Source organism: Aspergillus pseudonomiae (genome assembly GCF_009193645.1).
Source record: "Aspergillus pseudonomiae strain CBS 119388 unplaced genomic scaffold BDV37scaffold_9, whole genome shotgun sequence".
Lineage (NCBI taxonomy): Eukaryota > Fungi > Ascomycota > Eurotiomycetes > Eurotiales > Aspergillaceae > Aspergillus > Aspergillus pseudonomiae.
Window position 1 is genome coordinate 172,135 of NW_022476001.1, and position 24,011 is coordinate 196,145.

The 24,011-nt window shown below is 49.2% G+C and overlaps 8 protein-coding genes across 8 annotated transcripts; 2 read left to right on the forward strand and 6 right to left on the reverse strand.

Annotated features, from left to right (window-relative positions):
• Positions 1 to 956: 956 nt before the first annotated feature.
• Positions 957 to 1,743, reverse strand: BDV37DRAFT_297405 (Zn(II)2Cys6 transcription factor domain-containing protein; the record flags this gene model as incomplete). The annotated part of the gene is made up of 2 exons (XM_032090319.1): positions 1,356 to 1,743; positions 957 to 1,274 (listed from the first exon to the last, which is right to left on the reverse strand). Exons 1-2 carry the CDS (start codon positions 1,494 to 1,496, stop codon positions 957 to 959), a joined length of 459 nt encoding a protein of 152 aa, XP_031945082.1. The 5' UTR covers positions 1,497 to 1,743.
• A 998-nt stretch (positions 1,744 to 2,741) lies between these two features.
• BDV37DRAFT_268913 (sugar porter family MFS transporter) lies at positions 2,742 to 4,372 on the reverse strand (the record flags this gene model as incomplete). Its single annotated transcript, XM_032084261.1, has 3 exons — positions 2,742 to 3,846; positions 3,900 to 4,156; positions 4,211 to 4,372. 3 exons carry the CDS (start codon positions 4,370 to 4,372, stop codon positions 2,742 to 2,744), a joined length of 1,524 nt encoding a protein of 507 aa, XP_031945083.1.
• A 1,378-nt stretch (positions 4,373 to 5,750) lies between these two features.
• On the reverse strand, positions 5,751 to 6,617 carry BDV37DRAFT_240059 (uncharacterized protein). Its single transcript, XM_032081031.1, has 3 exons — positions 6,402 to 6,617; positions 6,066 to 6,344; positions 5,751 to 6,010 (listed from the first exon to the last, which is right to left on the reverse strand). Exons 1-3 carry the CDS (start codon positions 6,562 to 6,564, stop codon positions 5,853 to 5,855), a joined length of 600 nt encoding a protein of 199 aa, XP_031945084.1. The 5' UTR covers positions 6,565 to 6,617; the 3' UTR covers positions 5,751 to 5,852.
• Positions 6,618 to 9,733: 3,116 nt separating this feature from the next.
• On the forward strand, positions 9,734 to 11,007 carry BDV37DRAFT_297409 (NAD(P)/FAD-dependent oxidoreductase; the record flags this gene model as incomplete). The annotated part of the gene is made up of 3 exons (XM_032090320.1): positions 9,734 to 9,968; positions 10,020 to 10,808; positions 10,862 to 11,007. 3 exons carry the CDS (start codon positions 9,734 to 9,736, stop codon positions 11,005 to 11,007), a joined length of 1,170 nt encoding a protein of 389 aa, XP_031945085.1.
• Positions 11,008 to 11,297: 290 nt separating this feature from the next.
• BDV37DRAFT_297410 (Gfo/Idh/MocA family protein) lies at positions 11,298 to 12,700 on the reverse strand (the record flags this gene model as incomplete). The annotated part of the gene is made up of 4 exons (XM_032090321.1): positions 12,580 to 12,700; positions 12,494 to 12,514; positions 11,901 to 12,431; positions 11,298 to 11,821 (listed from the first exon to the last, which is right to left on the reverse strand). The coding sequence occupies exons 1-4, from the start codon at positions 12,599 to 12,601 to the stop codon at positions 11,298 to 11,300; spliced, it is 1,098 nt and encodes a 365-aa protein (XP_031945086.1). The 5' UTR covers positions 12,602 to 12,700.
• A 5,559-nt stretch (positions 12,701 to 18,259) lies between these two features.
• BDV37DRAFT_268916 (uncharacterized protein) lies at positions 18,260 to 19,601 on the forward strand (the record flags this gene model as incomplete). Its single annotated transcript, XM_032084262.1, has 3 exons — positions 18,260 to 18,307; positions 18,363 to 18,816; positions 19,039 to 19,601. The coding sequence occupies 3 exons, from the start codon at positions 18,260 to 18,262 to the stop codon at positions 19,599 to 19,601; spliced, it is 1,065 nt and encodes a 354-aa protein (XP_031945087.1).
• Positions 19,602 to 20,775: 1,174 nt separating this feature from the next.
• On the reverse strand, positions 20,776 to 22,127 carry BDV37DRAFT_297413 (type I glyceraldehyde-3-phosphate dehydrogenase; the record flags this gene model as incomplete). Its single annotated transcript, XM_032090322.1, has 5 exons — positions 22,008 to 22,127; positions 21,373 to 21,942; positions 21,192 to 21,306; positions 20,923 to 21,130; positions 20,776 to 20,868 (listed from the first exon to the last, which is right to left on the reverse strand). Exons 1-5 carry the CDS (start codon positions 22,096 to 22,098, stop codon positions 20,776 to 20,778), a joined length of 1,077 nt encoding a protein of 358 aa, XP_031945088.1. The 5' UTR covers positions 22,099 to 22,127.
• Positions 22,128 to 23,228: 1,101 nt separating this feature from the next.
• On the reverse strand, positions 23,229 to 23,823 carry BDV37DRAFT_240064 (uncharacterized protein). Its single transcript, XM_032081032.1, has one exon. The coding sequence runs from the start codon at positions 23,786 to 23,788 to the stop codon at positions 23,522 to 23,524; it is 267 nt and encodes an 88-aa protein (XP_031945089.1). The 5' UTR covers positions 23,789 to 23,823; the 3' UTR covers positions 23,229 to 23,521.
• Between the last annotated feature and the right edge of the window lie 188 nt (positions 23,824 to 24,011).

The following is a 24,011-nucleotide window of genomic DNA, read 5'->3' on the forward strand; positions in this document are numbered from 1 at the left end:
TTTTTTTTTTTTTTTTTTTTTTTTTTTTTTTTTTTTTTCCCGCTCAATAGACGATTCTCATTCTCATATGTCAGTTGCGTTTAAAGAGGGAACAACGTATGGTGTACTGCGTATATGAGGTGGGATGAGTGCCTGTGTCTTTACGTAAACTATGTGGGTCTGATAAGCTCTACACAGCAAAATATATCTATCAACCCGACAGCTGGTACCTCGGCGTTTTTCAGCAGTACCCTCTCGCTGCAGTAAAACGGACAAAAGTACCTGAGCGCCTTTTAAAAGAATATAGTAATAGACGGATGTAATACTCCAATTAATCTCTTGTGATGACCAGAGTCAACTGGGAATCGTAAAAAAAAGCGGAATCCCCACACCAAGGTACGCGGTCAAGATAGCATGGGATAGTTACCCCCAAACCATAAAATATGGCAGAGGTCGGTGTCTGCAGTAATACATTATCTACGGATGCGCTGAGACTTCGGGGATGATTACTCGAGTCGCGACGAGTTCCCTTCTGCAGTATCCCCATCTGCAGATATCCAGGAGGATAACGGCTTCAAGAGCCATGTAATTTGATTCCTTTCGACTTTTTTTTGTTCGCGATGGTTTTTATTATACTGACATGGGTGGATGGAACCTCATCATACCCTGTATATCCTTGGAAACCGAAAAGAATGGCCCAAGAAGCGCCTCTCTGGCCTGAACGAAGAAGGCAGGCCAGTTGGGGGTAACCACCTGGGGAGGTAAGACCCTCTAGCCCGTTGGAGACCAAGCCACCAAGACTACCACAGAGGCCATTCTGTATCTGAAAGCCAAAGGGGGGACATCGCGAGCGCGATGACACCGACCAAGCTTCCACACCTGGAGGGGCTCCAGGACATATATCACACAAGCATTTCACGCGGGCAACGGCTCTAGGGGGCAATCGAAAATAACCAGTAAAGGGGAGGAAATGAGATTCATCGAGGGTTCGCGACCGAGTCCTGTTGTTCCCCTGGATCCGGCACCGTCGCGGGTCTATCATTCAAACAATCGACAGCGATGCGAGTTATTTCCGATAGCGAGGCGCCCTTGCGGATGTCAGTGATCATGTGGGCCACGTCCGACTCGGTGCCGAGCTGGATGGCGCGCAGCAGATTCTCCAGGGCGCTGCGATAAAACTTCAGGTTCCGCTCTGTCGCCTCGGCGGAGATCTTGCGGCGTTTGTCGTTGCATTCATCGTAGATACATTCCCGTCGATTGAGCAGACAGGGTTCGCATGGACGGCCAGGGCCGCACTAGAAGACGATAAGATAAGAGGTTAGTGATGGGGATCCGGGGCCTAGGGCTGACGATATGGAACCTTGGATATAGCTTGCTTTTATACGTCGTCGTTGGCACTCCAGGCAGGCTAATGAGGCTCGTTTGCGTTTGTTCTGCTCCGCAGGGCTATGATCATCCGGTGTGGGCGGCAGTTCCTCCTTCGGTGCGAGACGCCTTTGATAATGCCGTCCAGTCATTAATCACTAAGTGGGGATCCGAACGGGTCGAGAAACGATAATCAAGGACAGATCAAGAAGAAGAAAAAGGAAAGTGGGTTGTTTTGGGCCGGGAGACGCGTCGGAACGGTGGCACTATATAATCAGAAATAATTAGGGAGGGTTAACCGTGGAGATGGTGAGGACGGTGTATCAAGAGCTTAAATTAAATTAATGAATAAGAACACCCGGCCAAGTCGTAGCCGAGATTTATGCAAGGGAGCCAACCTTTTCTCCCTCTGATTGCCTCCGAAATTTCGGCCGAAGCTTAAGGGATGATCGACAGTTTATATATTTCCCCGAAAGGTTAGTTTAGTCAGAATCCACTCTGAGAGCTCTGCTGGTCAATCCAAACATGCTCGGTTGCATCGTGAACACGCACACCCGCCATGACAAGACCCCTACGAATGAAGATACCGTCCCCCTCGTTTGACGAATCTCACATCCTGATGCACATTTCTCTCGCATCTTACTCACACAGGCCCTGACGATCCGTCCAGCACGGCGGCCCCTCGCGACACGACGCGACTCGCCACCTGGTGGGTGCACGATAGTTGGGTGACGACAAACCTACCAATGCGACCTCAGTGTCTAGGGCAGCTTCGAAACGCGTTACCTGAAGACCCATTCTAAGCCGGTTCCCCTGTCTCGCGACTCTTACCGTGGGTACTGCGTACTACCTGAGGCGCCGCTAACTTTAATGGTCAATCAAATGGAGGGAGGAACTCGAACATGGTAAGAATGATGTATAATCCGCACCAGGGCGATCCTGGCCTGTTTCTTCGGTACAATTGGTTGCTGCTATCTGGATTGCCCATAGTTTTACCCAGTCCTTGCTGTCCAGGTCCGTGCATTTTGGGAGGCCACCTTCAGGGAGGGTGGAGTGGCCAACACTACATCATGAAGTCATAACAATTTTACTAATCTGCATCGGTTCTCCTCAAAGCGCAAAGCTGAGCGACATCAAATTCTAAATACATTACGGTGGCTGGCGATTGCTAACAAAACACAGCGCGCGGGTCATAACAGAGCTCCCTCTTTCGATATACTCCAAGAAAAACGTCGACATTAAGCGGTCTAATCACGTCATCTTCGACCTGGTCACCACGTCTCATGAGGTGTATCATATATGGGAATTCTAGTAATACGTGTCCAGTTTGGATGGTTAGGGTACGGGGGAGGCATGTGATGTAGCCACAAAGCCTCAGGCTCGACATCTACGTTCTCTCACACCGTAGTCTCATGGTCCTCGCCGATAGTCGTCGGGTTAGTACTCAGGTTCGAAGCGTGAGACGCCCTCCGTTTCTCTACAACGCTCGGCTCCGTATCCGGAAAGACATACTTGGAGCTTTGCCATGGCTTCACCTTCATCACATACATCGTATCGATCTCTTCCAGCGTGCGACCTTTTCCTTCCATGACGGCGAAATAGACGAGAGCTGCAGCAAGGAAGAGACAGCCCGCAAAGACGTAGCCGAACTGGAAGTCGATCGCACTCGTGATGAACGGCGTGAAGAATGCCAGAAGGAAGTTCCAGAGCCAGTTCGACGCCGTCGCAAGAGACATCGCACGCGCCCGGAACTCCGACGGATATAGCTCAGCAATAATCGTCCACACCATGGGGCCCCAAGTACTGGCGAATCCCAGAATAAAGAGACAGGCGAACACGACCATGACCACGCCCGCGCTCTTGGTAGACGGCGGGTCATCCCGATTCAGGGAGAAATGGCCCACGGAGGCGAAGACGATGAAGCAGCAGAACATCCAGAGCGCCCCAGCGATCAATGAGCGACGACGGCCGTAGTTCTCGATGAGATACAGTCCCAGGAATGTGGACCCGAAATTCACACCACCCAGGATCATCTGCGTCACGTAGCTGTTTTCGATTCCGGCGCCCTGGAAGATGGTCGTGCCGTAGTAGAAGAAGTAATTGGCACCCGTAAGCTGCTGTAGTGCTTGCAGGGCGACCCCGACAGCAACGCGGTATGACATGCGAGGAGCCTTAAATAGTTGGATCCAAGATACTTGGCCGCGTTGCACCTCCTCTTCATACTTTGCCTTGATCTCGTCCAACTCAATCTGCAGGGCGCGATGGTTCTTCGGAATACCATACATCTTGGCCAGGGTCGAAATGGCCCTGTCCACCTTGCCCTTTCGATAGTCATAACGCGGACTTTCCGGAAACATCGCTATCCCGAACCCGAGAATAATAGCCCAAATATACGTCACCCCCATCGGAATTCGCCAGGAGGCTGTAGAGGTTTTCTTCTCAGTCCCGAAATTGATACAGTTGGCAACGAAGATGCCAAGAGTGATAAACAACTGGTATGTACTGCGTCTGGGTCAGAATCGAACGCACATCATACGTTCTGGGGGTATGCCCACCTGACTAAGGATCCTCGAATATGTCTGGGGCCCGTCTCGGCTTGATACATCGGGACCAGGAGCGACAAGGCTCCCACACCCAGGCCAGCCACCCATCGACCTATTGCAACTTGATACCACTTCCCCGCGGGGGAAGAGATCTGGACCGTAATCCCGGCGCAGAGGATCACACACCAGCCACTCACACACCATTTGCGACCAACCCGATCCGCAATTGGCGCGGCCACCAACGCACCCATTAAGGTGCCAATTGAGAGCTATCGTAGCCTTAGCAAGGTGGCTGGTCTAGAACGAGGGAAGGACTGTCATACCAGAGCAACAATGAGGCCGGATCGAACATTCGAGAAGTAATATGTACCGTCCGCCCTTTGCTGCCCGTATCGTTCGAGGAAATTTGGCATCTCGAGAAATCCGGAGATCTGACCAGTATCATAACCGAACAGAAATCCACCCATTGAGATGACTACACACATGCTAAATGACCGAAGGGTTAGCCAAGGGACTTTGGTGTCGACCAAGCCATCATCCCCGTCGCGGAGGACGCCATCCGGCGGTCTTGAGTCGACTTCATCTTTGAACGGTCGATCTGCGTTTGCGCGAGGTATTTTCAGCTTGGGAAGCCCCATTTTCTAGTTCATAAAAATATATACTAAATGTATGGGTCAATTGAATCCATGAATGAAGTCTTCTCTCAGTATAGGAGGATATAAACGGACAATGTAACGCACGTTTTATACGTTGAAAAGCCGAGACGGTTCAACTCCCCCCGATGAGGTCATCACCCATAGTAAAATCCTGTATAGCGTCGTACATCGTGTAATTACCATGAATTCCATTGTGCGAGCACCCTGAGGTTCAAAAACGGTGTGTCTACTAACCAGAAGCGAGTTGATGCGAACCCCAGACAACCCCGGATCGTCGGTACCACGGAAAAAAAGGTCCACAGTCCCAGTAATTGACGTGAACATGTTCAGGTGACCGAGAATATAGAGTTTCTGGACGCTGGAACTCGCCATCAAGTGCGGGTGGTTCCAATCATGACGGTTTGCCATCCATGGAACCAGCCGTTGTCGACAACCCTTCAGCCTTCACGATTCGGCCACCGCGGGCTTGGCCTACGTCTAGATTACAGCATGGGTGCCACCAAGATAGCTTACCTTCATAAAGGTTCCTACCATGTCTTCGCTTCGAGGTGTAATCGAATCCATAGAAACGCATTCTGCTCTGCTGACCGTTGTCCAAACGTGTGCGTAGTTTGCCACCGAATAAGTACGGCAGGGGGCCCCCGGGAAATATGCACTTTTGCTAATTCTCGGTGATTCCGTGTCTATGATGGGAAGGTACTAGCGTCTTTACATTCCGGAATATTCTAGGTTCATTGGCTCCGAGCTTAAGATGTAAATAGCACGAAACATGCATCATCGAGCGTCAGGGATCGCCGAAGTCGACTATTAATATGTCAGTCCATTCCAATCCATGACTCATTTCCTGACCTTACATCTTACTGGGTACCTTAAGGCACAAGCTATTGAGAATTAATACCCGTTTGAAACCTTTGACTGTACATTCTTCGCTGTAGATATTAGAGAAGCTCATACCAATGCTCGAAATTGTATTACAATGCAACATCATCGTTCATGTATTGAGACAGATCGTTCTGTGATTGTCAATTAAGGATTGGCTATGTCATTATCACATGGTGGTCTAAGAGCAAATATGCTGAAAGGAAAGTAAAAGCAGCAATAGGGTAACACATTAAAGGGAGAGACATGAACAAGTATATATGAGTAGTAAAAGAAGAGCCAACATTCCATAAGTTAAATATAGTGATATGCGAAGCGTAACCCGAAGGGTGAAGAAGGAAAGGAATAGGGTTGTTCAAAGATTAGCGCTGTGTTTAGCTCATTGGTGACCTTGGACAGTCTGAAAGCTATCTAGCTCCCAGTAGTTCCTTTACAGGCGGTGGCAGGTACCAGAGATCTGGGTCTGGGGAGGACCGACATCAACAGTCTGGACACCGCTGACAGTGGTAACGCTGTGGTCAATGCCGTTGAAGGTGCATGAAACACCGGGTGCGTGAGATTCAATGTGAGAGATGCTGAGACGGTTCGCTGCGATTGTTGTCAGTCATCACCAACCACTAGGCATTAGGTCGGATATACGTACAGATCTGAGTCGCAACTCCGTTGGTCGGGAAGACCTGGGTGAACTGAGCATCTGCTGCGCCAACAAATGTGATAACCACATCCTGGCCAGATGACCGAGGCTCGGACTGACCGGGGGGAACTGAGCCAACAGCGCATGCACCCGAGGTCTGGGTCTGGGGAGGTCCAACGTCTACAGTCTCTGCATCAGACACAACAGTGACGCTGTTGTCAATACCATTGAAAACGCATGAGACACCGTCGGTGCTGGAGGCAATGTGGGAGATGCTCAGAGGGTTGGCTGCGATGGTCAGAGCTACTTCACAAGCTTCAAGGGTACTCAGTCATGTCAACTTACTGATGGCGACGCTGCTTCCATCTGTTGGGAAGTCCTGAGTAAACTGGGCATCGGCTGCACCGATAAAGGTGATGGGGACAGAGCCTTGGGTTCGAGGAATGCTGGCGCCGTTGACACCGGCGACAAGTGCAGCGACGAGGGTAGAGGTCGAAGAAAGCTTCATCTTGAAAGTTTTGTTTGTGAGATAGATGGCCTTTGTTTGATTGTGTATTGAAGGAGTAGTGGTGAAGATGCTTGATGTTAATCTGAGAATGAGAATTGAAGCAGGAATCATGAAGGTTTATATAGACATCCCAAGGCAAGGAATCGATACGGGACTGCAGGCAATCTAGCTATGTCTACAGAAGGCCTGGAAGTAGCCTCAACCTTACTATTTCCAGAACACATCACAAATACGAAGCCATCCGTGGATAGAATGAGACATAGCCATACGTATTGTCTCCTGATTGACCAAAGTACTAGGCATTGCCGGCCCGACAGCTACGAGCCAAATTGTTATTGGCATACGGCTGTCATCTGAGCAGCTCACTGCCCCAGCATGATAGATATCAGATCCGAAACGGCCTGTAGAAGAACAGCCTACGCCTACACCGGCCAATAGAGGCTCCGACGGGTTGCCCGAGTACATGGTTGGCCTTATTCCGTGCCACCTGTCTAGGCTTGACAGTATACTAAATATATCACACTTTCATAGCCCTACTGCCGCTTTTGGCTAATTTACGGACTTCAACTGCGGAAAACCATGGATCACCTCAGTGATACCTCTTCGGATGCACCAGATATGTCCAATCACCTGAGCTCTACAATACTATTATCTGGAAAAGGAGGCAAGATACCTAGTTCTGGTAAGACCAAACATCGGCGTAGACCGCCCAGATTCAATGGAAGTGACGCTCCTATGTGAAGAACCAGTAGTTCATTCACGGCCAGCCTGACCCAAAGTAGCACTTTTCCTCCCTGCCATTTTCTGTTAGTAAAATAGGTGAGTCTCGATATTGCATTGTATGACTGCAGATTTTGGATGTTAAAATATATTCGTACCTGTATATGAGCGCTGGCGGTTTGACGTAAAATGCCCGCTATATGACTTAAAATGGAAAGATAACACTTGAGTTTGGTAGTGATCCATTGCATGACATTCTAAACATGCGCCATTTCTGGGCAGTAAAGATAATCCATAAACCTATGGGCTTATGGACTAAAATTCTCGGAACCGTCGGATATCATCATGTCAGCGATCTACACGGAAGTGGCGGATTGGAAGACCGTTGAAACCCCGGATTTTCACTGCCTATTCCAGACGATAAGCCTCAAGTGAACACCGGTCATTGTGGTGTAGATGGCCAGACATTATTTTGCTTTTGTCCGATTCTCATACCTACTCAAGGCTGACAAGGTATCAGTATTCCTGCCGGTCATTGTACTGTTTTTGCAAAGTCCAACGACGGCTTCGGGAGATTTCTATTAATTGGTCTATATCCTCTCGGGGAATATGCATATGTAAGTGGGCCCAACGCTTCCACGCTATACGGGGTATGATGTTAGGAGAGAGAACGTGGGCTTGGGAAGTCTCCGAACTGTTTTATTCGGTGCTCTACACAGCCCGGACTCGCATGAACATGTATTGCTTAAATATTCGACAAGCCCACATGAATACGAGTCGATACTTTTCGCCTTTCCTGTTACAGTAGTACTGAATATACGTGGACGCCTCAGACTACCAGTAGGCCTGGTGCTCAGGTCGCCAATTCCCCGCATCCAACACGAGCCAACTCAGCATATATGCATGTCAGTTCCCGAGTGGAGTGTGTCCCCAGTACGTTAAATTCATGTTACATATTAAATTCTGACTTTGAGATCCTTTATGCCCGAGCCCTATCGAGAGCCGCATGCATGCACCTCGCCTCGCGTCCTTCAGCCTCCTGCACAGCCTGGGTTCCCTGTCTGCCTACGTGGAAGACTATTTCCGACCCTCCATGAACCGTGTCTGTTAGTAGCGGTGTAGCGGAATTTCAGTCGTTTCCTCATCTAAATCTGTTGATTCTCACCTATCCTTCACTTTTTCTCTCTAGCTTCATTTCTCTCCCTCTTGCGCATACTCCGGCCCAACAATTACAAGTGAGCATATATGCATGTCATATTAATAAAACCTTTACCTCAATCGCTGATGTAAATATAAGCTCAAAATGCCCCCAGACGATATAGTACGTCAATATCGTCGCCCCACACAAGGATATAATGTGAGTCCTAGTCAAACGTCCTGCTAGTAGAACATTATCCGATGGCGCTCATTGCTATGACACTCACTACGTCGATATAATGTTTAATCAAGACAAGCTCGAGGTTAATGATGCACTTCTTATTACGGATGACTTCGTGCCGTGGGCTCGTGAAGCCGTGAAGCCTCAAACAGTAGGGCATCGATGATTGGTATCCATGTCCTAGGGAGCGCTTCAAGCCAGCACCTGTCAACAGTACTTGAGAAGTACTCGACCTACGAGATATCTGGTCCTATCAATATTATTCCTGAAGCCAGCGCAAGTGGAGAGAGTCTAAACTTGGACGGAGTTCCTGTCAAAGGGGGTTCGACGATGTCGATACTCCGGAGTAGGTTCTTAAAGATGAACACGCTGTTGAGATGGATCTGCCCCCAACGGTTCACAATTTGCCGATAATGCAGAAAATTCGATCCCTTGGCTCATATGCCTGAGCTCCCCCTGTCAGTAAGACTTGGCATCGCATCTTTGGACGGGCCTCAAACTGGAACCAATCTTCGGTTGCGGGTTTTGTGAGGAACCACCCACAGAACTTGTCATGTACCCAAATTGAGTTCAGTCAACCAGGAAGAATTAGTTGCACATCATAGATGAAAACGGTAGGCTGTGGAACAGCAGCCTGGATTGCTTTTGGTTTTGCTTCATCACTGGGAGTCGAGTTTCCGTGTTCTGGTAGAGTCGTGACATAATCAAAATTCCGCGATGAAATCCCAATGTAACCGCGGAGTGCTACCAGTGCCCATGCATCTCTACAATTTATCTCGAGCTACGGTGCTATGTCGAGTCGAATATACGAAACCGGTGATACATCTCGTGCATATCTAATTAGAAAATCCTGTATCACCAGGCTTTTCAGCCCGCGCCAAAATATATCTCAATGTATCCGTCCAAAGTCGTATGCTTATCGGAATAACCAATACGACCCACTGGACGTTCCCGGCCGTGAGAGGCAAGCGATGTTTCTATATATTAGAAAGCGTCTAACAACATGGACTGCTTCGGATCCCTTCTATCATCTCTATCACAAGTTCGACGCTGCTGGGACCGTCACCAGCCATGATGTTCACCTGCAACTGGACAGCGCTTTTGTGCACCCTACTCTCCATCCTTTCTGTCTGTGTAGCAGATGTACCTGAGACAAGCCATGATGTGATCATCATTGGTGGTGGCCCTTCTGGCCTCAGCGCTGCGAGTGGCCTATCGCGCGTCCTGCGGAAGTCGGTCCTCTTTGACTCTGGCGAGTACCGTAACAACCCTACTAGACACATGCATGATGTGATCGGAAATGACCGTAAGTATATCCCTTTTTATACAACGATCTACTGTACTGAGTTTGTATTAGATGTCGTGCCCGCCGAATTTCGGAAGACCGCCCGCGAGCAAATCGCCTTTTACAACTCGACCACGTTCATCGATGAAAAGGTGACGAAGCTCGAAAAGGTCGGAGATAACATTTTCCAAGCTACTTTCGGTGACCAGCAATTTACAGCCCGCAAGGTCATCCTGGCCAGCGGAATGAAAGACAATCTGCCCGATGTGCCGGGCCTCGCGGACGGCTTTGGAAAAGGTATCTACTGGTGTCCGTGGTGTGATGGGTTCGAGCATCGGAACCAGTCCATGGGAGTTCTTGGAAATTTGTCCGACGCATACGGTGCTGTCAGAGAACTGCACCCGACCCTGAACAAGGATATCAGAATCTACGCGAACGGAACCAACACTACAGAGCAGATCGCCATCCTGGATGAGAAACACCCGAACTGGAGAAAGGTGTTCCAGACGTATAATGTCACAGTCAATAACAAGCCCATTTTGAACATCACCCGTATACAGGATGGGGGCGTTGTGTACGATCCCGCGACCCGTCAGGAGTTCGATAAATTCCAAATCTACTTCGTCGATAACAGCTTTGAAGTGCGTGGTGCGTTCCTCACGAACTATGATACGTCGCAGAGGTCCGACCTGCCGGCTCAGCTGGGCGTGGAAATGCTGGGGTCCAAGATGAATACCCTGCGCAAGGGCTTGCGAACTAGCGTTCCGGGAGTTTGGGGTGTTGGCGACGCCAACAGCGACAACAGCACTAATGTTCCCCATGCCATGTCTAGCGGGAAAACAGCGGCTGTCTACTGTCATGGTAAGCCCCGCGTGTTGCTTCGTTTTATTGTACGACCTACTCACCGTCTTTAGTTGAAATGGCTCAAGAGGAGCTCAACCGCGACGCCGGGTTGGAGAAGAGGGAAACTGAGTTTGATGAGGCTTCCTTCCATGAGGCTACTGAGAAACAGATGGGCAGTGAGATCCATGACCTGTACAAGAGACTTAGCCGTCGTTAAGCTCTAGAGCACCATCTCGCGGCAGCTCCCTTACACGGTATCCTCGCACATAATAACACGGTGTGCATTAGGGAAAGTATCTGGGATAATGATAGAATATCGTGATTGTCAGAGCATACAATACATATATAATTTTTAATTGTTGAATAAACGTGGAACACAAGATGCCTTTCTACGGAGAGACGGAGTACAAGTTGGTATGTAGAAGTTGATCTCTTACTGCCCGCTTCAACTCTGGTAAGATAGACACTCACCCAAAAATGCGTCTCATTCTGATATTTGCTGTTGAATTAATGTGCCTCGACTTCGGCCGGATATTTAATCCCGTTCTGCTCCCGTACCCTATCCATAACTTCCATAATCAGCAGCGTCTCTTCCAGTGGCATCAGGTCTGACTCGATCTTCCCTTCAACCAAGTATCGAGCACAGGCATCTGCCTCCCAGAACAATCCATGTCCAACTGGAATTTCAAAATCCTTCCTCTCCACTATCTCCGGACCTTCTTCCCCATATGCAATGCGCACAATGCTCAACGGCCGCGCAGCAGGTCCAAAAACCTGTATCTGGCCTCTATCTCCTAAGATGCGCACCCCTGGGTCGGTTGGGTCCGAAGTGAGCCGAAGACTCGCAGTCGCGACACCCTGCGTTTGGCTTTCAGGAAAGGTGACAACAACAGTAGTGGTTTCGTCTACCCCAGTTGGGGTGTATTTGACCACCGAGCTAGAAATATGTGGTGGTGACCTGACAGTACCAGAGGCTAGTGGATCATCATGATAGAGGATTTGAAAGATCCACGTTAGGGGATATATAGCCACTGCAGCATCAGATGTTAGTATGGCGTCTCTTAAACCGCCAACTTCGGCCGATACTTGCATAATATTGATGGTACTCACAATCAAGCAAAGCCCCACCCGCCAGTGCAGGATTCACTAATCGATGCTCCGTTCCGTAGAGCTTCTCGACATCTCTCCCTAAATTTCGATCCGCAACTACTCGCTGCACAGCTCCAATAGCCCCATCTTTGATAAGCTGTCTGACATACCGCATGAGTGGGAAGAAACGCGTCCACATTGCCTCCATCAGAAACAGGTTCTTCTTACGAGCAAGCTGTATGAGACTACGCGCCTGAGCTGCATTAACTGTGAAGGCCTTCTCAAGTAAGACGTGCTTTCCCGCGAGTAAAGCGGCACGGGCATTCTGGAAATGGTGCGAGTGTGGCGTGGAGATATAAACAATTTGAACATTGGGGTCTGCGAGGAGGGACTCGTAGGATCCGTAAGCGGTTGTGTCTGGTGGAGCATTTACGGAAGACAGGAAGTCATGGGCTTTTTGCAATGAGGCTGAGGATGCGACGGCGGTGAGGTTGTGGGTGACATTGTGGACGCCCCTTGTTGATGGATCGATGAGGAGGTCTTTGGCAAATTCTGGATAACCGGCCTGGTCAGCGTATATGTTAATTGCAGTTGGACTATGATGGATGACGAACTTGTAGCGTTATCGCCAGTTGCTTGTTGGTCGCGCTAGGGTTAGCGGTGCTTGAGTACTAAAGGATATCTGTTGGAAGAGACCTACATATGATTCCCCAGTTCACCATGTTGCTCCTTTGGGGTATTGCAGAAGGTCAAAAGAATCTTCACCGGGATTAGGTGTACTTATCAGTCCCAATGAGACATTGAGGGGCCAATTAATTAATTGGTCTAATCTTAGCGCATCACGTCATTCCTCACGATAGTGGCATTTAGGATTTCTGTTCTTGAACTATTGAGATTATGCCAGCAGTAGTATGAAAGGGGTATGAGGTATGTATCCCCCCACTGTAGGTCGTGGAATTGAAAGCTCCCGTTCTTGCTTGCTCTGTGCCTCCAAGACGGTATGGTCTTTCACACGGCAGAGAGCAGCAATTCGAACACATACTAAACCATGATAGTCTACAAAAAGGTAACTCTGAGCCTCTTACAACGATACGGCCACCGATTCGCTGGACCGAATACTTTATTACCGTCAGACCACATATCCTTGTTCGATGTTTCCGCGGACGCGTCGCTGACGGGCATGTAGAGCAGCTACATCGTAAGAACAGGCACGAGGTGTAACATTCAGGTTTCCCTTGGGAGTGGACAAGACCTCTCGTGTTTATCTGTTTCTAATATGACGGTTCTTAGTGGCACAGGGTTTGTATTCTAGACTCATACATAACCTTACAGTAGGTTCAAGGATCGAGAACGGGAGTAGTTCAATTCGAATTCAGCCACGGATCATCCAATAGCTCTTTCGCTGTCTTTCTCTCCTCAGGGACCCACTGAAGCATTGATCGCATGAATTGGAGAAATTGCTGTTTATCTTGGCCACTGAGATTCTCTTCCGATTCCTCTATCGAGATTGACGGTATGGAGACACCACCTGCACCCAGCTAATTGCCTAAAACGTTATATCTTGAGTGAAGGAGCTCGCCTATATGGACAGGATAGAATTGCTCCGGTTTGTAGAAAGGAAGTCTCTCCTCCTCTATAAGGCGTGTGGTGCCAGTCTGAGCAGGTTGGGTGCTCATGGGTCGCCAGTATCTGGAGGCTGGTAGCTGGGAAATACAATACTTCAACCTGGTAAGGGTTGCACCAAACCTCGTCATTACACGGAGTGCTTAAGACGCTAAATAAGCAGAAAAAGATCCTAGAGAATGGATAAGACTTTCTGTCGTGGGGAAAAGTGAATACAACACTGGACCTTGGAAATATTGAGAAATGTGTTGTTGTATAGGTGAGGATTGATAGAGATGAGAAGCATTTAAGTGCAAGTCTCACGTGAATGGTACTAACTAGAGGCAGGCCAACGGACAAGACATGCAAAGCGCCGACAACCCGTGACTGCCTGACCCCCCGTGTTCAAGGCCGAGAAGCGATTTACGCAATTGTTGACCCTAATATTGCCTTCAACCTCCCCGTACTATGACGATGAGCCATTATCTACAATGCTAGAATGTAGCACGAATCCCCTCAGCCTACCCACGAATTTGATGCTATGCAGTGGCACCGCGGGAGAGCTGAGAGGCTTAATCCAATACCCATAAACTGATCCACTGATATATTTTAAGTTATCACTTTTTCCATTTCACCTTCGAAGTCCCATCTTCGTGAACATGTGCCGTACCGAGTCGACTGTCGTTTTCATCCTTCATCCGGACACTGATAACATCTTGCGGGTCGGTGGGGTCGTCATGCGACTTATGGGCATACCAGGCAATCTATGCGCGCTGCGAGCATGTCTATCTTACTGTCCATGCCAGTATGTGTGTCACCTAGCCCCTGTATCATGGTCACAACTTGGTTTGTCTCAGAGGCGGTGGACGCGGTGTACGATAGAACAACATCCATTTGATTTTGGCCAACAACTTCCAAAGACCTAGAATAAGCTCAGCAATCTACTCGCACTGGTGGAAGTCAGTAACCTACAATTGCAGATTCTGCAGGGCACTCCCAAGGTTTCTCTGTAACGAGGTTAATGAATCTTTGACCGACATCACCGTTTCCTTCTGAAACTGATACAGCATGGGATTGACTTGGCTCCTGAAGCCTGTCAATTTCCCATTCGAAGAGGGCTTTCTGAATTTTGCTAGCATTTCCTCGAGCTTGTGTATGTGCTCTTGGCATCTTTTGATCAGGTCAGCTGCAGAGGTAGCCTGTGGCGCTATTGAGGGGCGTTGAAACACTGATGCTTTAGCAAGTAAGCTATTTAATCCCTGGAGTGTACCGTTCAAGGTTTCCACAATCTCCCCAATGTGCTTGACATCTTCATAGCATGTCTTGTATGGTCCATAGTAAGAGAGCAGGCCCTGACAAACAGTCAGACCCAGTGATACAATGCTGGCCACGCTTGCAGTAATCGATAGTGGATCGGCCATAGTGCATTCTACGGCTTTTGGGTACTAGAGGCCACCCTAGATATGGGTGTATCGGAACGGTGTGATCATATGCATTAGCCATACTTGACATAGAGGTCGTAGGGGGTGACAGAAGAGATACTTTTCACAAAATAGCCTACCACCGCTCTAGGTCCTATTGATTCAAACTGTCAAAGAATGCACAAAGAATGGCTGTTTCAACCTGACTAGCTATGTTACTAAGGCTGGACAATGCTGCAGTTGACAAGAACCGCAAGAAAAGGATCCATGTTATAAAGATGACCATGTGGCGAAGCATTTCCTGGGTTGTTATAGCTCGGCTCTGTGTTGCAAATGCATTCAAGGAATATATGCAATTGTTAGTACCCAATTTGCCGCCTGCGTTACGACTCAAAAACGGTCTCAGACGGCTAGTGTTTCACGAAGGGCAGGACGATGCGCGCCTTCTACTGAATTCACGGACAGCACTTTAAATTCCCCAGGGTATGGCTCAGTTTCATCGGTGAACACCGCCAGTCTTGCGAATTGTGAGGACGCTGCTTGTCTACGAGGCCCCATAGTATGCTATTCAATACCACTCTTTTCCGCGCCATGGTGACTTTCAATCTCGAAGTGGCAAACATTGGGTTATTTGCGAGACAGCGCTAGCATGCATTGACCCTAGATGCAAGCTCTGTATGGCTTGGAGTGGGTGTGTAGTTGAACCACCCGGGAATGGTTGTTAACGTATACCTTGGCGATATTGTATGTAACCATCACTGTGCTCTGAACTAAAAGGTCTAGGTCTCATCAGGCTCGTTCATAGCCCGCATTTAGTAAGGGCTGTTTTATGGTGGCAAGTTTCATGCTGCCCAAGAGTATACAATGGCAATATGCGTCTACAATCAAGCTCCATGTCACTATATTCCCCATCAATATGCGTGGCTCTCTGGAGCCATGTACTGTGTAGTACGCTAACGGCAGTGCAGGCTACCGAAGGAATATGCCACAATAGCTAATCAGAGTAGCTCCAGGTACGATATTACTTAAAAAGAGGAGTAATTCTGTTTTTCCAAATACATATGTGTGTCTGTCTGTGTTGAAAGCGAAACGTCCAGGTATGAGTACTTTATCCCGGGAATTGCCGGCGAAGACGTGCTCTGTCGGACAGGACAGAAGCCGCTATTGGAGCTTCGATGATCCCGTCGAGATATTCAACCAGAGGTTGTAGTACTTCTATGAGTCCAGCACATACACCCCGCTGCTTCCGTATCACAAGTCATCAAGGAGCAAGCTAGGCACGATCGAAATGTGGTGACAGGTACGGCTGTGTGTGTGGACGTATCAACTATGGCCTGTATATTCTCGTTGTCGGTTTGCTATCGGCCTCACGGATTATCTAAGACCTCGTGCTCGACTGCTGCCTAGTGCTGCTTCGAGCCGTCTTCCCCGCAACTAGGGCCTAATTGAGGTCATACGAGGCACTGCTGCTTAGACTTTTCCGTATGCTAGCTCAAGGAGGTTACACAGGGAGTGATTGTCCGACGATGCCCTATGTTTCACAGTCACGCAAATCGAGGGTTCCCTTCCCAACGACCATCTAGACTCAGCTGAGCCCAGCCAATGTATGTGCAGCTAACAGTCGCTCGTCATACCTCTCAGACCTGGTGAGCCAGTAACTGGACATTTCTGATGAACCCTGACATGGAGGCGGAATGTTGTAACGCCATGAGTGGTAATCGCGAGATCCTGATAGGGGTGTAATCATCAAACGGGTTGCCCTATTAACAAGGTACCTCCTACACACTGGCCTCTTTACCACGCGTCTATGTAGCCTTTGTGTACCCGCGCCTAATGACCAGGCATCCTTTTGACTCACCACCGACACATCCTGGCCTTACTCGTAACTGCCGTCTCAGCCCCTTTCACCACTGTGCCAACCTATCAAAATGCCAATTGATACACTATGGCTCTGAAGAGGGTACCAAAATGCGGTAGCTGCCGCCGTGACACTTTTTCAGCTGAATACACTGCCCTGTATTATGTCATATACCCTTGGGTATCATAAAAGCAATGCCAGACACCACCTGGAGCCACAAAGCCCTATCGGGAGGTTTAGCTATTATCAATATGTTCGTGGAGCTGTCAGCAACAGAAAGCTTACAATGTATATTCGGTTAGGATGTATGACTCTATCCCCACTTCTTATCATAGTACGGATGGGCGTGGATCGCTGGATTCCTGTGGTCTAAACCGTTCTATGGCGCAGTTTCTCCTAGTGGCTCCTAATCACCGCTCAGTATCATTCATTCCCTGACCCGAAATGACTGAAGAATATAACTCAGAAAGCAGAGGTACGCTAAGAAGGTGCACCACTTCATGGCCCTTTTAGGATTTCTAATTTGGATAGAGGTTTTGGCGGGTCCTGGACTGGATCAACATTTCCTTGTTCATAAGTTCATACGTTCATACCGTTCGACGGTGCCTTTGAGGAATAGCAACTCAATGCCTCAGTGTATCACGAAACAGCATGCTCCTGTCCTCTACGTCCAAATATACATTTTCGTTAGTTGGAACAGACGTAACAAGTAAACACAAAACTCTTGGGATAAAGTTTTGTGGGGGCTAATATAGTCATAATCTATTATAAACAAGCATTCCTACCCTCCATATTATAGACCAACTAGCTGTTTGAAGTCCAAGAACCTGCAATAATATACATCGTCGGCGAGGTGAACATCAAGTAGCGGACCGTGTCCAGTGGGAACCCGTCCACTTGCCCTAGCCCTGATCGATGTGCGTTTATAGTGTATGTACCGGGATGTTGTCTTTATATGAAGTGATCCTGATCTTGCGCCGAATAATATGGCAGGACCCGTTAGAATCAACAGAGTGAGTTCTAAAGGCGAGCTGACTTCATAAGTCCAATAATTAAGTGCCGTATCTTCACTGGAGAGAAGTCACATTGACCGGCATGGCGCCTATCTCGGATTCTCCGATGCACTCTCCTAATATAGAAAATAGAAATAAAATCACTTAATTAATTAGTGGATTAATCAATGGGGTACAGCCTTGTTGAGCGGGAGGAGCAACAGAATTGCTCTCCTCGGTAAGCACTAACTTGGCCCATGCATGAAAAGTCCCCATTCGGGGCTGTCAGCAACGATCCTCCACTCACCACCCACCGAGTCAACACCAGCAGGTTATCTTCCTTGGACAGAGGTGACGGCCCCCATCCTGCGATCTGCAAGGCTTACATTCATAGACATCTGGTCAGCGTTATGCTCCAAGCACGCAGAAATAAAAAGCCACCGCCCCGCTTGTTCAAGACAGCAACTGGACAACTACGTGAAGTGAGGGCTAATTAAACAAGTCACTATGGCAGTAGATGACCAAGGTGGTCGAATCGACAAACAGCCCCTCCTGGTATTCACACATTCCCTTGTCTATATTAACATTCAGCACGTTAACACTGTCCTAGATATCAACCGGCGTCTTCTTCGCTCTCGCCATCGTCGGAGTCATCGTGCGTTGTGTGCTCAGGTTTCGTGTGCAGAAACAGAAGTTCCAACTCGACGATGGAGTACTTATATTGGCCACTGCCTTTCTCGTGGCAAGCGCGGTGGCCATGTATGACAAGGCAGTCTACATAATGTACCTGGTGGAGGCCATTGCACTCGGCCGTATGGAGGTCCCTGCGAACATGATAGAATTGTCGGATGAGGACCACAAATGGACAATGACCACGCTGATGCTCATTTGGTGCGCAATATGTGCCGTTAAGTTCTTTTTCCTGGTGTTCTTTCGGAAATTGATCGATCGCCTACGGGTCTGGCAAATCTACTGGTGGTTTGCTTGCTTGTTCAACCTCGGGCTTTGGGTTTTTGGAGTCGTCGCTTTCTGGGCAACTTGTCCCCATCTGGGTGCGGCCGCAAGTGAGTTCTTCATCATCCTAAGACTCCACTTTCTGCAGATAGGCGAGTTCTAACAGAGCCCCCAGTGGAGTGTAACACCCCAAAGTATCTGGGCAGGCTTACTGCATACACCGCGTCAAAGGTAGCGGTGGATATTGTATCAGACATTTTGAGTATTTCCCATCTCTCCTACCCTATCCCGGACACACAATAGCCCAGCCGCTAACCGGATTTACTCTACAGTCCTCGCAATCCCAGTCGCCGTCATCTGGAAGGTCCGCGTGGACTGGACCCAGAAACTGGCCCTAGCATGCTCCCTCTGTATTGACGTCGTCCAAGTCGGCCTGTCCATCGCCCGAGCCGCCGGTCTGGAGCACGACGGCCGCGCCGATGGCATCTTCGAGATGTACACGCTTTTCATCAGCGCTGCGTTGGGTGTCTTCCTTGCGGCCGCTACTGCCTTCCGACCGTTCATAATGGCCAAGAAGCGCAGCAAGGCCTACACCCCGCCCTACAGCCGATGGCCGAACAGCATCTCGAACAAGCGAAAGGCAGGCTCGGACCGTAGCCGAGGGAGTGGTTGGTCCGGACAAACACCTACCCCTACTGCGGGCGACTTCCAGCGGTTGGCCCCGGACGGTAAGGATTCTGATAGTCGCCGGGAGGACCTGGAGTGGCATGCCATGTCGAGCACGAACTCCAGTGCAACGCACTGTGCGGAAGGGGCGTGCGACTACAACATGGCTGATGATTCTGCGGAGGTGACGGTGGTGCAACCCGTCAGCGTGCTCAAGCACACGGTTTGATGTATAATACGGGATTTGCAAACATCTTTCATGCTCAGTAGAATTAAACTAGAGCAGAGCGACCAGCCTTAAGAAAAATAATGATAACGTCAGCGGAGTATCCAACGCAGTAATGGGCGTAACACCACGCCTGCATATCCACATCAGTCAAGGAGGCGGGGAAACAGTCGCAGGTGGGGTTGCAGTGCACAGCCTTGGCCGAGTCGTCGTCGTCCTGCAGCAGTCAGCTTAGGTGATATCGAATATCTCGGCCAATTGTGATCGGACGCCGCTGCAGATCCTTGCTTCCCTTGGTGTAGATTATGTATTTCCAGGTTTAGCACACCTACTCCGATTCGGCCTCACCACATCTAGTCTACTTATTCACCGGGGGAACTTCCTATTTTGTATATTTATATAGACAATACAATGGCGTGGAAGGGGGCAATATGGTAGTACTCTAGCATTTACCTCCCAGTGTTCTTTCTCATCAACAATAGCCCCCAACAGCTACGACTCCCAAGAAGCACTTCACAAATCACTTGTTCTAGACAAGCTTCTTTCCATACGACAGGTATGACGTGGTTGGAATACTCCTGTTTAGAAAGATGCTTAGTAAACTTAGCAACCCTACCACCGAGATATGGAAATTGGACACCGACATGGGTCGCACTGATGATCCAACACCAGTAACTAGCAAACGAAGGCGCCGGACTAATGCAATCGGCGTCGGGTCGAGCCTAAGTTGATTGGGCAGCGACACATTATTTACTGCAGTGCTGGCAAGGCAGTATGACACGTAGACGCAGCAGATGGCAGAGGTGTTTGCGCGAAGAAATCATCCATGCACGTATTGATAAATCGCTCTGGGCCATGCACATCGGCCCTCAAACCCCACTTTCACTCCGCCAATAATGGCCATTTCGAAAGGACTAACAGACTGACAGCACAAGTGCACCGTTTTAGTTGTCGTCATGATGAATTTCCCGCGCGAAGTTTCCCCCTCAGCATAAAGTTCCCGGGATTGGTTATTCATTGTAGTATAATTTCATTATTATAACGCTATATGATATCTATTCCGCTAACACATAAAAGCATATAAATACTGGTGCAAGTGTCGTTTTCAGGCGAGTATATGCACACCCAGATATAAGTATTTTTTTACTTCTCGCCTTATCACCACTTGTTGTAACGACTATTGTTCCTGCAGTGCCACATGGGCAGTCAAATCCAACAGCCGGTTCGAGTATCCCCATTCATTATCATACCACGCCATGATCTTGAAGAACTACACCTGCTGTCAGCTCGATATACTTATGAGTAGGGATGCTGGCTAACAAACCTGAGGATTCAACTCTGTGCAAGCAGCGACATCCACGATTGCGCTGTGTGGGTTTCCCTTATAGTCGCTGCTGACAAGCTCCTCGTCACTGACATGGAGGACTCCCGCCAGACCGGACTTGGATGCGCGGCGGAATGCGGCCATTATCTCCGCCAATGATGTGGGTTGCTCTGTGGTCACGGTCAAGTCGATCATGGAGACATTGGGACTATTATTCATCAAATTAGCTTCTACTCTTGGACCTGGGCAACGGGACGATGATGACTTACGCTGGCACACGGATGGACACTCCGGTTACCTTGCCTGTCAGTTCAGGCAGGACTGTTGCGATGGCCTTGGCGGCACCGGTGGTAGTGGGGATGATGTTATCGAAGACGCTGCGGCCTGTTGAATGTTAGCATGCCCTGTTCTCATAAGTGTGACCTATGCAGGTCCATGTCATAAACCTACCCAGCCGACGGTTCTTCTTGCTATACCCATCCAGAACCTGCTGTGATTGGGTTGCCGCATGGACTGTTGTCAGGAGTCCCTGTACGATTCCGAAATTTTCGTTCAGCACCTTCAACACCGGCGTAACGCAGTTTGTTGTACAGCTGGCACAGGAGACCACGCGGCGGTCTTCATCTGCGGTGTACTCATCGGAGTTGACTCCATACACATATGTTGGGGAGTCGGAGCTGGGGGCGGAAATGACGACCCGCTTGGCGTGGCCGTAGGTAACGTGCTGGAGAGCCAGGTCACGCTTGGTGAACTTGCCGGTGCATTCAACCACATAGTCGACACCGACAGCGCTCCAGTTCAGCTTCTGGAGGTCACGTTCGGACGTGAGGACAATCTGGCGGCCGTTGATGGTGATCAGGGTGTCTGATAGGGCGTGGACCGAGATCTCGTCCGAGAGTTTGCCCATACAGGAGTCGTATTTGATGAGATAGATGAGGTCTTGCACGGAGGTACAGGTGTGGTTAATGGCAACGATTTGGAGGTCTGTTCGGGTAAGAGAAGCACGCAAGACGTTTCGACCTGTTGATTAAGATGAGGGCGGTTAATGGCTGAATGTTGAATGCGCATGGTTGACCGTCACCAACCTATACGGCCGAACCCGTTGATGCCGACTTTACACACGGATGGCTGGGTCAAGGCCACACTGTGAGGGAAGTCACTGATTGAGGGAGCCATGTTGCTATCTCAAAGGGCAGTACTATATATAATAGGTAGGTGAAGATTGATAGGCCCGGTTGAATCTGAAGGCGATGATGTATATTGATTGAAACCAAAGTTCCAAAATAGATATGGCTTGACCGTCAATAAATACAAATTTCTATAGCGCAACATGTCTCACTACCGACTCCTCCTGTTCTATATATACAGCAATTCATTACGCAAGAACCATGATATCGCCGCGAGGTAGCATCAACCGTATACTTCTCCGTGAGGGCAGCGACCAGTAAGATTGCCGGGAATTCCCGGGCGAAGTCATCGCAGGTCCACTTTGCGCTGAATATCCCGATGACCGGATATTTAATCGGCTTTCACCATTGGTAGATCCAAACCGCGAATGACATCGCGCGTCACGGCCTGCTGGCAACCTGCTCGCCTTGCCGAGAGATATGCCGGCTCGACGCTTGATCTGGAGTTTTAACGAGGTCCGCCGCGTCCTGGCAACCCCATACCCCAATAACCGACCCCCTCAACATATTCGAACCTACCCCAGCGCGATCTTTCCGTCATGACATACCGAGTCAAATTAACCTGCATATTGCAATAGCCCCAGTGTCCCATTTGTTGTTCTTCAGGGTCTCTGGGCCCGGCCGGACCATTTCATGTCCGACGGAAATCGGAGCGGGAATGTCTTGTCCGATTACCGGCAATAAAATCTCTCCAGACGAATTCTGGGGCATGATCCACTCTGGACTAGGTTCTCGACCCTTTATGTCGTAGAAATATATTAATTTAGCATTGGGAATCCGTGGTAATTTTTTGAGGCGTGGATGAGTTACGGGTGGTGATTTGCTTTTCTTCGCAGTCTACACACTAGAACAATATATCAGCAGCGGCGGGATACTGAGCTACCTTGTTCACTACGACGAATGCTGTTAGTATAGCTGGGTCCATAGGTACACACCTGTTGAAACCGGCCAATGAGACATAAGATGTCCTGCAATAATGTACATAGCTCACACTGCGAGGTATTTACTGGCAAACACACAACCATAGAAACCTTCTAGAGACGCTGACAATATCGCTAGAACGACACTCTACGCGAGTCATGAGTTCTCGTCCGAAGCAGGGGTAACCATGAGCACATCTGGGAATCCCTGCTAGAAAAAGGACCAAAGTCCAGCGAATGGGCATCTTATTGGTACAACCTCAAAACGCCTCCTGGCCAGTATCCCAACACGCAGAACAGGTCAAAGACCACCGTTCCACACAGTGCAGTGACAATTCTATACGTCGTGGGCATGGCGGTCTGACCAGGCCTAGCACCAACTGTACAAGCTCTGGCACAACATTCTCCCCATGAAACAAAGTTGGCGGCATCTCATTGACAACGGGTCCATGACCTCCGCCAAGAGCGAGACCAACAAAGGGAAGTGGCGGTCTATGCACGCCACGAACCATTCTCACTCCCGTGTCTACCAACTGCCAGCAGGCCAGACCCTGCTAATCTCTGCATCCGTGGCCAAGCCCTAGAGGTTATGATTAGCCTGTTTGTTTTACCGCTAGTTCCCTGGACTACGGTTTCGCGCACGCCGATCCGCACCATAAACCCCAGATTTTGTGATCCCATCCAGCGTGTGATGATATGCGGGGAAAGGGTTTGGGGATGGTCGATCGCTACGCTTGCATTCATTCTAGGAATGTTCATTCGTTGATGGAAGATAATCACGACGTGGAGCTGCCTTAATTCTCTTGGCTTCGAGTGACCCGGGACCCCCAAGCTTTTGTTTGGCCAGATGCTGCATGAGCGAGTCGAGATTGTCTGGAGCTCAACTGCATTCTCCCTGTTGGTGATGAGTATAAATATGGCATGTGTTGTCCTTGCGCCCCGTAACCTTGGACTGGCTTGCGATCGGCATATATATAGATCG

Bases quoted from the DNA above. Each gene is read 5' to 3' on its own strand.
- BDV37DRAFT_240059 (XM_032081031.1), bottom strand. From the start codon at position 6,564: ATGAAGCTTTCTTCGACCTCTACCCTCGTCGCTGCACTTGTCGCCGGT. The intron at 6,345-6,401 runs GTAAGTTGACAT...TGACCATCGCAG, and splicing joins TGGAAGCAGCGTCGCCATCA to CCAACCCTCTGAGCATCTCC. The intron at 6,011-6,065 runs GTACGTATATCC...CAACAATCGCAG, and splicing joins CGGAGTTGCGACTCAGATCT to CGAACCGTCTCAGCATCTCT.
- BDV37DRAFT_240064 (XM_032081032.1), bottom strand. From the start codon at position 23,788: ATGAACATTCCTAGAATGAATGCAAGCGTAGCGATCGACCATCCCCAA.